Raw genomic sequence first — 12,534 nt, forward strand, 5'->3', positions numbered from 1 at the left:
GACACATCGGATCCAGCGTCCCTTCTGTGTTTTTATTACAGCGTCCGTCCGGTTCTGTACAATAGTCACGTGTGTCTGCTGTACATACACTGCTGTCCATTCTGTACAGTTCTGATATCTGTCTATATCAATAGTAGGCTATGTTTAATAGTATAATCTGTTCTAAGCAGGTATCATGTCAAACCCGTGTGACATCTATTGAAGACAACGTGTTATGGGCCACTGGCAATACATACTATGTGTAAATAGGATTTTATTTGTGCTACATTGTATACTTTCTTTGTGCTCGTTCATAATACCAGTGAGAATACAATCCTTTTTTTGTTTTTGGCAACTTTTTTTGATCTGCAGAGGACTTTATTTGAACAATTGTGTTTTGAAGAAAACAAAAAAAGAAGATCTCTCTTTTTTTCCTCTCCACTGTGATGGGGAGCTCACACAGAGGCCGTCTGCCTGGAGGAGGACCATAGACTCTGGATCCGACGACGCATCAGGATCTCTCCCGGCTCGACCCCAGGCGTCCCAGCAGACGCGTGGCCGACGGCGAGGAGGTCAAGCCCACCACCACTCAACCTCCGACTGACCGTAGCCTATTTTGATCCTCTTTCAGATGAATAACTGTGACTTTGCATCATGAATAGTATATTATTTTGAATGTAATCTAGAAGGGTCGGGACCTTTTTTGAATGTAATCTATCTTGAGGGGGAAAGGGAGGGAGGGGGGGAGTTGCAGATTTTTTTGTAAATATATGGTAAATGAAAAAAAAAAAAGATTACAGTTTTCATTCCTGTGCAGATAACAGATTTTACTTACTGTGTGAATACAAAGAGAGAGAGTGTGTGTGTGTGTGTGTGACTAATGTCTCAGAGATGATGTGTGTGTGTTTGCACATACATCTTGTATGCAAGTGTGTGTGTGTGTGTGTGTGTGTGTGTGTGTGTGTGTGTGTGTGTGTGCTCTCCTGGCAGATTTAATCCTGCTTTAATCAGCCAGTTCTATCAATCAATTCAATGCTTTGTGCATCATGTGAGTAGCTTATCCACAATTAATGGAAATGTTCCTTGTGATACTGTGCATTTAATAAAGGTGGTATGTCTTACAATACGCCGTGCGTCCTCACAACTCTCTCATCTGCACAACACATGTGACGCTGCAGCTGCCTAGCTTAGCTTTTGAGTACACAAATATTAGTACTTTTCTTTAGTATTTTTTAATGTGTCCTACCTTCTACTTCTCCTCAACATACGTCTGACGGCTGGAGATGAGAAACAGCTCTGGGATCGTTACAGAGGTCTCGGTGGCGTCTGAATGTTTGAGGCCCAAAGCCTAGAAATAGGCAAATATTAGAGGAAATATGTGATTTATCTTGTGCATTGTGACTCTTTCGGGATCAATGTGGATATTGAATCCATAATCTTTCTGTATTTAACGTTATTTGACTTGTTACATCTTGCAGGATGTGAGTGGACATCCAACCAGAGGCCTTTAGCATTAACATTCCAGGTCGCCGTCTCTCAGTGTTCGACCGACGGCTCGTCCTCTCCGGGTTCATCTGAACACTTTGACAGATTGTCCGCCGAGGTGTGAGCGACGCTCGGGTCTGTTCGGGGGGGGGGGGGGGGGGAGGGACCCGGACCCGCTTTAAGAGGAGCCAACATGTGTCGTGAAAGGCATCTCATGGGCACCATTTGTTTCTAACAATAACTACTGAGGAGTGACAGGGACAGCTGCCCTAAAGACCCCCCCCCCCCCCCACACACACACACACACACACACACGCTGGCAACAGCCATTTAAAAGTATTTCCGTGGTGTTGTATTGTCACAGTTAACACTATGGAGGGTGACCTACCTCGGTGTGTTGGTGAGGAGCTCCTCACTCAGTGTCTGCTGCAGGAAGAATAAATATGAAATATGTCTCTCATTCACTCACTCACACACTCAGTGCAGTGTGCACACCTTACTGCTTCCTTACGTGTTTTAAACGCCCCACTTCTTTAGCATTTATAATCAGCAGTTACACACTTACTAAACGGCTTCTAACACACTATAACATAGCTGTAAAGAGAGGTCATTTGAAGTGTTTATGTGTAATATAGAGTTGTAAATATTCCCATCCTCACCCTTCAAGCACACGTGAAGAGTAGAAGATGTGTGTAGCAACAGATCCTGGACTCTCTGAGGAATCACAACAACACACGGAGCAACGGTGTGCTGCTCTCTTGGTTTCATCAAAAGCTGTGCTCAGTGTATATTTATTGTATTCTAAATTTACATTTTTAAAAAAAAACGTCTGCCCGTGTCTCGGCACCATTATGAAAGTTAACGCACATATTCCATATACATCTGATCGTATCTTACAGAGGGTGAAGTATGAAGGTGGCACGACTCAAAGTATATCAAGGCTCAGAAGAATAAGAGACAAACAGGAATAAATAGAAAGGGACGAGCCTAGCGGAAGAAAAGAAGAACGCGCTGCAGAGCGGGAAGCGTCACTTCATCCATGTGAAGGTCCGACCCCGGGCCTGACCAGAACCAGAGTCCACAAACCAGTGTGAGGGAGCGATGGGCACGCTTCAGTTGGGCATCTGTACGTGTCTATAAGTCATAAAGTATACTGTGCCTGAACAGCTGATCACTAAACATAAATATCTAGGAATAACTAGATGCTCCAGACGCTCTGCAGCCGTCGACGTGTTCAGAGGACAGAGCTGAACCCAAACACGTCTCCTCATCATGAAGACAACCTGACAGAACATGAGGCTACGGGTTCAACTTCAGCTTCGTAAAACACTAAAACTCAAAATACTTAGCCGTGTCTGAACTAGAGCCATTTAAAAACAGTTGAAAGCTTTGGGATATATATATAAATATATATATATATTGTTTTTAAAGTTTTAATGACGGGGTCATTAAAAGTCATGCACGCTGCAAATAACTGCATGCAGTAGTTATGGTAACCCATCCAAGCACTTTATTTATTAATAGTCATAAACACACACAGCAGCTTCGCCCTCTGGACGTTTGAACGTGGAGGATTTATACGGAGAGACGTCTGCATGTCACAGGAAGCAAAGGTCTGCACAGCCGCCTGTAACATTTACCTGATAAAGAAAAGAAACGTGGATTGATTATCGACTTCATATATATATATATATATATATATTTATATATATATAGATAGATAGATATTTATAGATTTCTCTTCTCTCGCTCGCTCACTCAGTTGCTATTGCGCACTCGCACATTTATCCCACTTGCTCTCATTTATTTTTTGTTTACAATGTAACAAAAATGGTGACAGGCCTTAAAATTACAATCACCGAAAAAACAAACTCAGAAAACAGAGAGGGGGGGGGGGGAGGCCGGGGGGAAGGGGCAGGACTGCTGCCGTTGTCTGCCCATCACTGACAGTTGCAGCAGAGAGGACACAGTCTGCGTGATGTTCGGACATCAAAGAGGCGGCGGCGGAGGCTCCTTCCCCGTAAAGCTGCGCTCTCTAAGCTGGAGGTTCTCCAGCGCCACATCTAAAGGCATGATATCCACGCAGCCCATGGCCCCGAAGTCGGCGAAGTCTCGGCGCTCGTCCTCGTCGGAGGAGGAGCTCTCCTCGTGCATCAGCGTGGACAGAAGCAGCTCCTGGACAAACAGGCTGCGGTCGGCGCGCTCCCCTTCTAGAAACTGCCGCTCCGCTTCGGACATCTTAGGTTCATTCAACCTGGAGGAGACGAAGATCAGACTCTGATACGTTCAGATGATGCGCTTATTGATGCTGGAAGGTATGAACGCATCACGTTTACACAGCTGGTAACACAACAACAGAACTCTAGCGTCCTCAAAAGAGAGAAACGGTCAAACACAAGAGCCATCGGCTTTAGTTTCCTCGCTCACCGTGCTAATAGGAACTGGGAGCTGTGGGACGAGGACGAGGGATTGTTTTCGCCCACAGCGGCGGTGTTGGCGGTCGCCGTGTTGGGCGGAGGGATGGCGTTGCCGGCGTTGCCTTGGTTGTTGCCGCGCCGTGTCGCGTGGCGGCCCGTCTCCACCTGCTGCCGCGCGGCCTGAGCCTGCTGCCGCTCCAGCTGCAGTTGCATCTGGAGCTGCTGGAGCTGCGAGGCCGACGGCCCCGATGAGTTTATTTGCCCCCCCGCCGCACGTCGCACCCCTGACAGCTGAGACAACAACTCTGCAGGAGACGCAACAAAACAAACAAAACAAACAGGCGTCACTCGTTTGCCGTTTTCTAAATAAGTCGTGAGGGACAGAGAAACAGCAGCCAAGAGACCAACATGATGAGCTGATTACATAAAACAATATTCCACTAATACTAAATTTAAACACAGCTGTCTTGACCCAGTTATTTTGGGGTAAAGACATAACTTGTATAATAGGATAATGGTTTGTATGGTGCATTATGGTCGACTTGAACAACAATCTATGGAACATAGATCGACATATTGAAACTCTACTCTTCAGCTACAATCTACCGTTTGAGCTGTGCTGATGGACACACTTGGCGGTCACAAAACTACGGTGGCCCCCAAAGGTCAAAACAAATGCTCCGATCTATAAAACGCATACAAAAGTGTAACCGTATGACCTGCAGTACAGATTACACCACGATATGATTCATGATTAATATTTAATGTGGTTGTACCTGCGATGGGGTCCATGGCCTCTCTGTTGCTGGGGGTGTAAGTGGAGCTCTGTGATGAGGAGGAGGAGAGCCCCCCCGTGGAGCCGCTAGTAAAGTGCATATTCGTCCGCCGCGCTCTGGGCCCGCCCAGTCCTCGTCCGGGGTGGAACATCCTGCGTACGTGTCGAACGCTGCTGGACTCGTCGTGAAGCGGACCGTTAAGGCTAAACGCCGCTACGCGACACAATGCATGCGAACAAATCTTTACGCAGACAATGGCGCTCGGGAGTCACAGAAAGGATATTAAATCTCTCGGCGCTCTGTGTTCAAGTGTGAGGTGAGCCGTGAAGTCGTCGGTGACGTGGTTGGGATCCCCTCCTGGCAAGGCGGCACAGATCGGACAGATCTGAAACGAGAGGGAGACGCTTCTCCTTGATGAATGTTCTCTCCCTGAACTACGTGTAATCCTGTTCAAAACCTCAAAGGAACAACATGGACGTAGTTCACAACGTCGTCTCTTTGTCACAGTGTTGTTAGGAAGACGAGGCTCAGCATCAAGCTCCTACAACACGGTCCGACTCAAAACTGGTGGCCACATTACCCACAATGCACCTCGACCGCCGACAGTTCAGTCAGCGGTTTGGATGCGTTACGCAAGCGGCCGCTAGCGTAGCCTCTAGCGTAGCCTCTAGCCTACAGAAGGCCTGGTAGGATCACTTCTTTCTAACTCCACGTCACTGCTTCTACTTTTCACACTCGCAGTCTTCAACCCCAAATGACATCAACTCAGGTGACGTCACTTGAGGCAATTCATCAACTTTTCAGTTCCATCTGGAAAAGTGGAACACGCTTCAAACGACGAGACTTTTAACAGACTCTGAGGTGTGAAATCTGTGGAAATCCCCACTAAATGGGAAGTCCTGAGTAAACGCTTTCAGTATGAGACAATGGGACAATGAGGACACGTTCATCAGCTGAGCGATGACAGAAGAATGTCTTAAAGAGGTACATCGTCTCGTCTCTATCGTGGAGGTAGTAGTATTGAAAATGATGATAATCTCTCTGGACATCACGTCGACATGAACCCAGTAAAGACTTGAATCAGTGAACCAGCGCTTCACAGATCATTTGACTGGTTAGTTGATCAGCTGACGGTGAACTGAATACTTTTGGGCAAATAAACAACCAATCTGCGGTGGGTTGTGAAGTAGAACAGATTTATAGAGAAAACAATGAAGTGAAGAAATAATGAGTAGAATGATCAATAATAATTCAGCCCTGAATCAAACACACAAACGCATCACGCTCTCTTGTTGGTGTCAGACACTTCCTGCACACACCAGTCTCTACTGAGCTTCACCTTCTTAAAGCAAGAGCCCACCTGTGCATCACCTGACACATACAAACACAGCAGCAGGTTACAGAAGCATTCATCCGTTTGTCTTTTGATTATGAACAACGATGTAAAAACAGGGAGAGCCTTGTTCTATATGTTCCCCGTCAAGGAATGAATATATACCGTACTGAGCCAAAGAGCTCCACTGTTGCCTTCTTCACTATGATGAACATGGCCACTGGACCTGATCCACACACACACACACACACACACACACACACACACACACACACACACACACACACACACACACACACACACACACACACACATACACACACACACACACAATCCTCCTGCTGCTGTAAACACTCATCAGTGAGCTAAAAATGCAAAACTTAACCCACAGCTTAAAATAGTCCCGAACAAAAGCCCCGTTTACTCCTGTTTGAGTAACATTCGGTAGAAGCGACGGTGCTCAGCTGCTGATTTTGATCTTCTCACGGACTTTGTTGACAATAAGAGAAGCATAGAATAACAGGCAGCCATATTTCACAAAGCCCCTCACTTTTACACAAAGGCACACTCTCTGCGCAGCGTAGCGACTTGGTTTCCATGGCACAGGTAACCGGAGCACAAAAACAACTGGCTGGCTAAACCTGTGGACTACAAGGGGCTCTTTTTTCCCCCCCACAATCAATGCTAGTGGAGCCGCCGATGTCCGACAGACACACCCCCCCCCCAGCCAGCCAGCCAGCCAGGTATCAGCGCTGTCGGAAGCTGTCTGACTCTCCCCGTCTTGCCTTTTTGTTTGGTTTACTCAGCAGCGGACAACGCTCCATAAATGTCCCCCGCTTGTAAATAGTGGGAAGTCATTGTAGCCGACTGGAGTGTGGCGCTCAACAGCAAACGCAGACTGAACTGTAGTGATGCCGACAGACAAAGAGTAAACTAAACCGCTGGAGCCGTCTACAGAAAACATCAAATTAGTTTAAAATCTGTAAACTTGTCCCTTGATGCGTGCCGTATACTCACCACCTCTGTGGAAGTCTCTGCATGTTCTGAGGTGACATGCTCCTGTAGGGACGTCTCTGTGTAGCCCATCTTGCCACAGTAAGGACATGTGAACGACTGGGGTTGCTCTACTGAAAACGTGTCTCCTCCATAATACAAGTCTGCAAAAAAAGGACAGCGAGCAGAGCGAACGTTACCGTTTGTTAATCCATATTCAGGCTTCTGTCTGTGGGCTTTCAGGCAGCTGCTTACCGTAGTCTACCCTGGTTAATATACACTGCATGGGGTGCTCTGTGGTGTGTCGCGTTGTCGTGGCGCCGCTCTCGTAGCACGACGCACACAGGTCGTAGTCGTAGCAAATTAAGCACTTGAACCGTCTTCCTCTAAAGTTCCCTTTTAAACATGCATCACAGCTCACACCTGCAAAAAGAGGAAAAAGAGGAAAGTAATAAAGTCAAATGTGTGGGAAACAATAAAGTTACAAATTCCGTATAACTGCTTCTGCAAGGCCGACGGTGATAAAGCACATCTCTATCTGCAGGCCTAGTCTCACTTACATGAGCATGTGATTTGGAGTGGCACCAACCCACAAGTGCCAGCAATGAAGAACTCTGGCATTCCAGTGAACTTCACATGCAAGGTCTCAAAAAAGGCACAACCCAAGAGGCACGGCACACGGCGTTAAGCATCTGAAAGCTGTTTTACGTCACAGCTTTTGTTACTTATTTATAGAACCGTCCACACATGTTCAGGAATATTGCTTTTTTTTTTTTTTGGGAACCAACCAAGGCAGCAGACATAGCGTCAGCCATTTCTATAGCTTTTCACAAGTCATCATCATATCAAATAGTATCTACTTGTCCACTCTTTACTGTGTGATTACAGTGAAGAACGATGCAGACACAACCAGTTATTTACTATGACACATCATAGGTACCATTACACACAGTAGACCAACTCCTGCCTTGCTGAAATTTCCTTTGAAGGGGGGAAAAAAAACACCTTATTTGGCAAACTTGGATTGTAGGTATGCAAGTATTGTGAACACTCCCTTTGTTGAGACCGATCTCAAAGACATAAATAGAAAAACTCCACATTTATAGAGCAAACTCATGCATGAATAAATAAAACTGGCAATGTGCACATACCACCTGCACAACAGCAGGTTTTGCAGAGGTTGGCAAAAACAGAAAAATTGGTGCCACCTGAGTGGCATTAAAGACTGCGCCTTCTTCCACGGCATTTTCACTACCTTAAAGACAACAGCATGCACTCACCTCAAAAGGCTAGCCTGACCGCAAGGGGGCAATTTAAACGCTTACAAAGTAGCCTAACGTCACCTTTATTGTCCTAACACTTTATTCAAGATAAAGCAAGTTACTTAAGCAATACCTCTGCTTTTAAATTGGGCTGTCTCATGTTTGCGTTGTAAGTTAGGTTGAACAGGACGGCAGGAATGCTACAACTAGCATGACGTGAAGAAGGGAGAGAGACGAATTCGCCTTCTCATGTGGTTTACAGTTAAAACATACAGTAACTTAACCCTAGCTAGCTAGTAGCCTGCCAGCTAGCTAACTTAGTGATTGGTTTGTGGTCTGAGGCCTCAGACTTTCTTCTTGATGACAGTGCAGACGGGACAGTGTGGCGCTAACATGAGAGCTACGGGCTCTTAAATTAACACGTAACCTATAACATGTAAGCAGAGGGTCAGTGCCGCTAACATGGGGACATATAACACAACTGCCGAGGTGTTGGGAGCCAATAAAAGCAGCATTAAGTCGCAGCTGCACCGACGCCTCCTTGTGTTAGCACACATTAGCTCGCTAGCCCAGCTAATGCAAGGTAACGCAGCACCTACCAACGGCTAACGGCTAAGCTCCGCAATGTTGCCGTATCATTGCGAGCGGGTTACGAGACGTTACAGCCGTTTGCTTCACACGTAAACGATGCGAGGTGTAGCGGTGAGCCAGAGCTCGACGTGTGTGTTGAGACCAGCCTGGAAACAAGCCGCGGGGAGCGCTACAGCAGCCCCCCCTTTGACTTGAATAAGCACTTAGCAAAGCTAGCCGAGGAGCTAGCTGCTCAGGTAAAGTAGTGCGCTGTGGACGTGTTTATCAACTCACCCTCATGTCGGGACATCCTACAAACAGCGGCACAGCCCCTCCTCGGGCTCCCCAGCGCGGTTAACGGGGGCCGATACAGTATTTTAGATACTAAAACTGAAGAAAGCCTTCACCCTCGCTTCTTTTTCGAGCAAGATGGATCCGCCAGCAGCTTACAGTTTGTTCTGCTTCCCCTCCCAGAGTGTCACTTATCGCGGAGTGTTGCGCGCTGACCAGTAGGCGGCGCACTCCTACACGAAATATCGAAATCACTCCACCAGTGGTGGACGAAGTTGTCGGATCGTTTATTTAATTGACGGTGAAATTAAGTCGATTTTAAATGACTCTAAGCTTTTTTAGTGGAGGGGAAGAAGTGGGATTTACATCAGATAGCAAACAGAAGCCTCTACATTTTATTTATAATACATTTAAAAAACGTTCCTTCCCATACGTGTTCCAGAAATGTAACAATAATAAAGAATAATGTACTATATCCCTCTAAGAAGGTGAAAGAATGCTTAGCATAATGTAATAAAGTGTACTTTTTCTGAACCACGTTCCAAATTCCTCTATTAATCAAATGTCTTGTAGGCTGCAGTGATTTAATTTAATGGACAGAACTAACTAACTAGCATGTTGACTAAATAAAGAGATTACAAATCTGATTCATATTATTGTCTGAACAAAAGCAGGAGAACTGATGATCAGGCACTTTTTTGTTTTCGTAAAAAGTCTTTATTTTCTTATTCAGATTCAGTTCATTTCTGTGCTGATGAGGACGCGTACGTACGGTCTGACAAACCAGTGCATTACAATGAAGACTTCACAGCAGTGTAGAAGGCTGGGGCGGAGCTCACGACTCTCACTTTGTCTTTCACTCCCTCTCAGAAGTTCACAGAGGTGTGTGGAAAAAGAAGCCCAATCCCAGACCACCTCAGGTGGACAAAGAGAGACTGGTGACTCCGCCCTCGTGCATAAGCCTGATGTAGCCAAACAACAGTAACACATTCTGTACATACAATTTATTACATGTGCTTCATGTCAACAGTGGAGAGTGCGAGCTGAGGAGTATTTCATATAAAAAAAAAAGCCGCCTCTTCTTCTTCTTCCCTCAGCTGCATTGTGTGACAGTGAGGGAGAAAGAGGCAGAAGCCCAGACTCCCCAAAATACAATTTATCACAACACGTTGTGTAGCTGGGAACAAAGACAAGACAGAAAACCTGACAGAATAACTTTGTAAAGTACGGTGTATCACATATGGGGTGAGCCTTTGAATGCGAATGCTTTGTGTACACGGTGCAGTTTGTCTACACTACAATCCAACGACCAGTGAATCCCGTTCATCGACTGCTGGTGACAAACGTTTCTACCCAAAATACGCTACAGTATCTCACCTCAACGCAGCCATTCAATCAAATACAACCAAAGTAGTGGATTCAAACCCTCATCTTCAGTTCAACTACTCTTTCATTTGCTCATCAAAATAGAACAATATTTACATATTTGCATCAGCTTTTAAATTTGTGACATCGGCCAGATATGTCATATGTTAGCGTGGTCATTCATGATGTTTGTAGCACCTGAGCGAAATCCTCTTCTCTGACCACTGATCACACACACGAAAAAAAAAGAAAAGATGAATGGCTAACATCTCTTAAATTACATGAATTATAGCAAACACAATTATGTACATTTATAAGCTTTACATTTTTGGGCATCTACTTATATTTACAGTACAATCAAAGTTTTTGGATTTTGAAGGCGCAGCGTTCTGCATCTCTCAGTGACACTAACTACGAACACTTAACATCGGAGGTGGGGCGAAGGTTGTTTTTTTGTTTGTTTGTTTTTTGAATTGGTTAACTAAGAATAAATGTATAAAAAAATAAAAGCATATAGACTGCACTTTTGCTTCTAATAAATCTGGCGTACAGGTCAGTGTCTTTAGTCAACATGTTGAGATTAAAGGATGTGCCACTTTATATTGTTAAAAACAGAATTCTATAAAATGCTAAAAGGTACAGTGTTTCATAAAGCTGTCAGACAGGCCGCTCCAACAGCCAACAGACCTTTGGACGTTGTAGCTGTAATGGCTATGAAAGCATGTTAGGTTAACTTTGGATCGTCGTACAGAAAAACCTGAGTACTTTATTCCTCTGAAGCTGGAGTGCAGCTATTGTAGCTCTTATGTTTTTGTAAAACCGCTGTATGTAATACAGATATATGCTACTTTGCCAGCAGATGCCTGATGAGTGATGGTGTCCTCCTCGCTCCTCTTCTTGAACTGCTTGACCTGACACGGTGCATGCTGCATACCCGCCACATTAAAAGCTGATCCAGAGCAAATAGCGTTTGCAAATACTACAAATACAGTGGGCGGCATCGACTTTGTACAATTATAAGAGAGCGTCTGTCCCGGCGCTCTCTGTGGATGAGACCGTCTGTGTTGGAACCTGGTGCTGAAGGCATCAAAGGACAAGGGTTGGGAAGTATTTGCAAACATTATTGGAGCCAGGCCCGCACAGGAAACAGTGAATGGTAAGCAGTGGTGGCACCGCGGTGCCTGTGGGTCTTGTGGCATCTCCTCCGTCTGTTTAACAGTCTGCCCGTCACTCTGTGCGACCTGACGGCTCTGGAAGCGGTCGGTCACGGAGCTGCTCGCTGCTGGATGTCTGGATATCTCAGTCCATCATTTCCTCCTTTGAGTAGTCCCTGGATTTCCTCTTGAAGAAGCCCATCTGGAGGATCACAAAGGTCAAGTTACAGAACTGTAACTGTGTGCAGACGTGAAGCTTCACCGTCTACAGTGAAGGAATATGCTTGTTCCCTTTCTTTTTGAGAGTTACTCTAGTGGAGAAGATCAACTTCTAAATATTGTTATGTACTATTTGGCAGGGAGCGGTGACAGGAGTCTTAGCATCACCATTAAATCAGCACATGACCCCTCATAACACCACAAACTGTATTCTTAACACAACGTTTTTGATTTGTAAAGCGTTAATTAGTGAGCGCTAGCTGTCCCGGTAGGTAGATTTAGTTTTCTTTTGGATAGAGCCAGGCTAGCGGCTTCCCTCTATTTCCAGCGTATACAAAGCAAGAAAGAAAATGACCTTACTTCCCTTCCTTTAATGTTTAACCACTCCTTTAACGTCGTGGTACATTTCATATTCTATTGGCAGTATATTACAAGGTACTTGCAGATCTGAAATACTCTGCAGTCTGTGTATGTATATCTATATATGTTTACCTTCCAGAGAGCGAAGATGACGAGCGCTAAGATCAGCAGTCCTATCAGGATGCTGATGATGATGATCCAAATGGGGATTCCTCCTAAGGTCTCCTTCGAAACCTGGATCTTCACCTGATTGGCCCACAGATACAGAGAGTAAATGTACACAAACGTGTAAAACACACACACAGGCATTCAATGACAATACAAGCGCAC

At 45.4% G+C, this 12,534-nt stretch overlaps 2 protein-coding genes across 2 annotated transcripts in view; both read right to left on the reverse strand.

The window, feature by feature from the left end:
* Positions 1-2,951: 2,951 nt before the first annotated feature.
* On the reverse strand, positions 2,952-9,291 carry kcmf1 (potassium channel modulatory factor 1). Its single transcript, XM_068706745.1, has 7 exons — positions 9,110-9,291; positions 7,239-7,406; positions 7,008-7,147; positions 4,941-5,042; positions 4,658-4,841; positions 3,892-4,186; positions 2,952-3,718 (listed from the first exon to the last, which is right to left on the reverse strand). The coding sequence occupies exons 1-7, from the start codon at positions 9,123-9,125 to the stop codon at positions 3,454-3,456; spliced, it is 1,170 nt and encodes a 389-aa protein (XP_068562846.1). The 5' UTR covers positions 9,126-9,291; the 3' UTR covers positions 2,952-3,453.
* Positions 9,292-9,800: 509 nt separating this feature from the next.
* Positions 9,801-12,534, reverse strand: part of itga1 (integrin, alpha 1) — a 38,237-nt gene continuing 35,503 nt past the window's right edge. The window contains exons 29-30 of the mRNA XM_068706746.1: positions 12,337-12,450; positions 9,801-11,827 (exon numbers count right to left, since the gene is read on the reverse strand). Of these exons, the coding sequence (XP_068562847.1) occupies positions 11,771-11,827; positions 12,337-12,450 (171 nt within the window). The 3' untranslated portion in view covers positions 9,801-11,770. The remainder of the gene's footprint in view (positions 11,828-12,336; positions 12,451-12,534) is intronic.

The sequence above is a fragment of the Cebidichthys violaceus genome, unplaced genomic scaffold (genome assembly GCF_023349555.1).
Source record: "Cebidichthys violaceus isolate CVI_PGR_0920_01 unplaced genomic scaffold, fCebVio1.0.p SCAF_12, whole genome shotgun sequence".
In the NCBI taxonomy this organism is placed as follows: Eukaryota; Metazoa; Chordata; class Actinopteri; order Perciformes; family Stichaeidae; genus Cebidichthys; species Cebidichthys violaceus.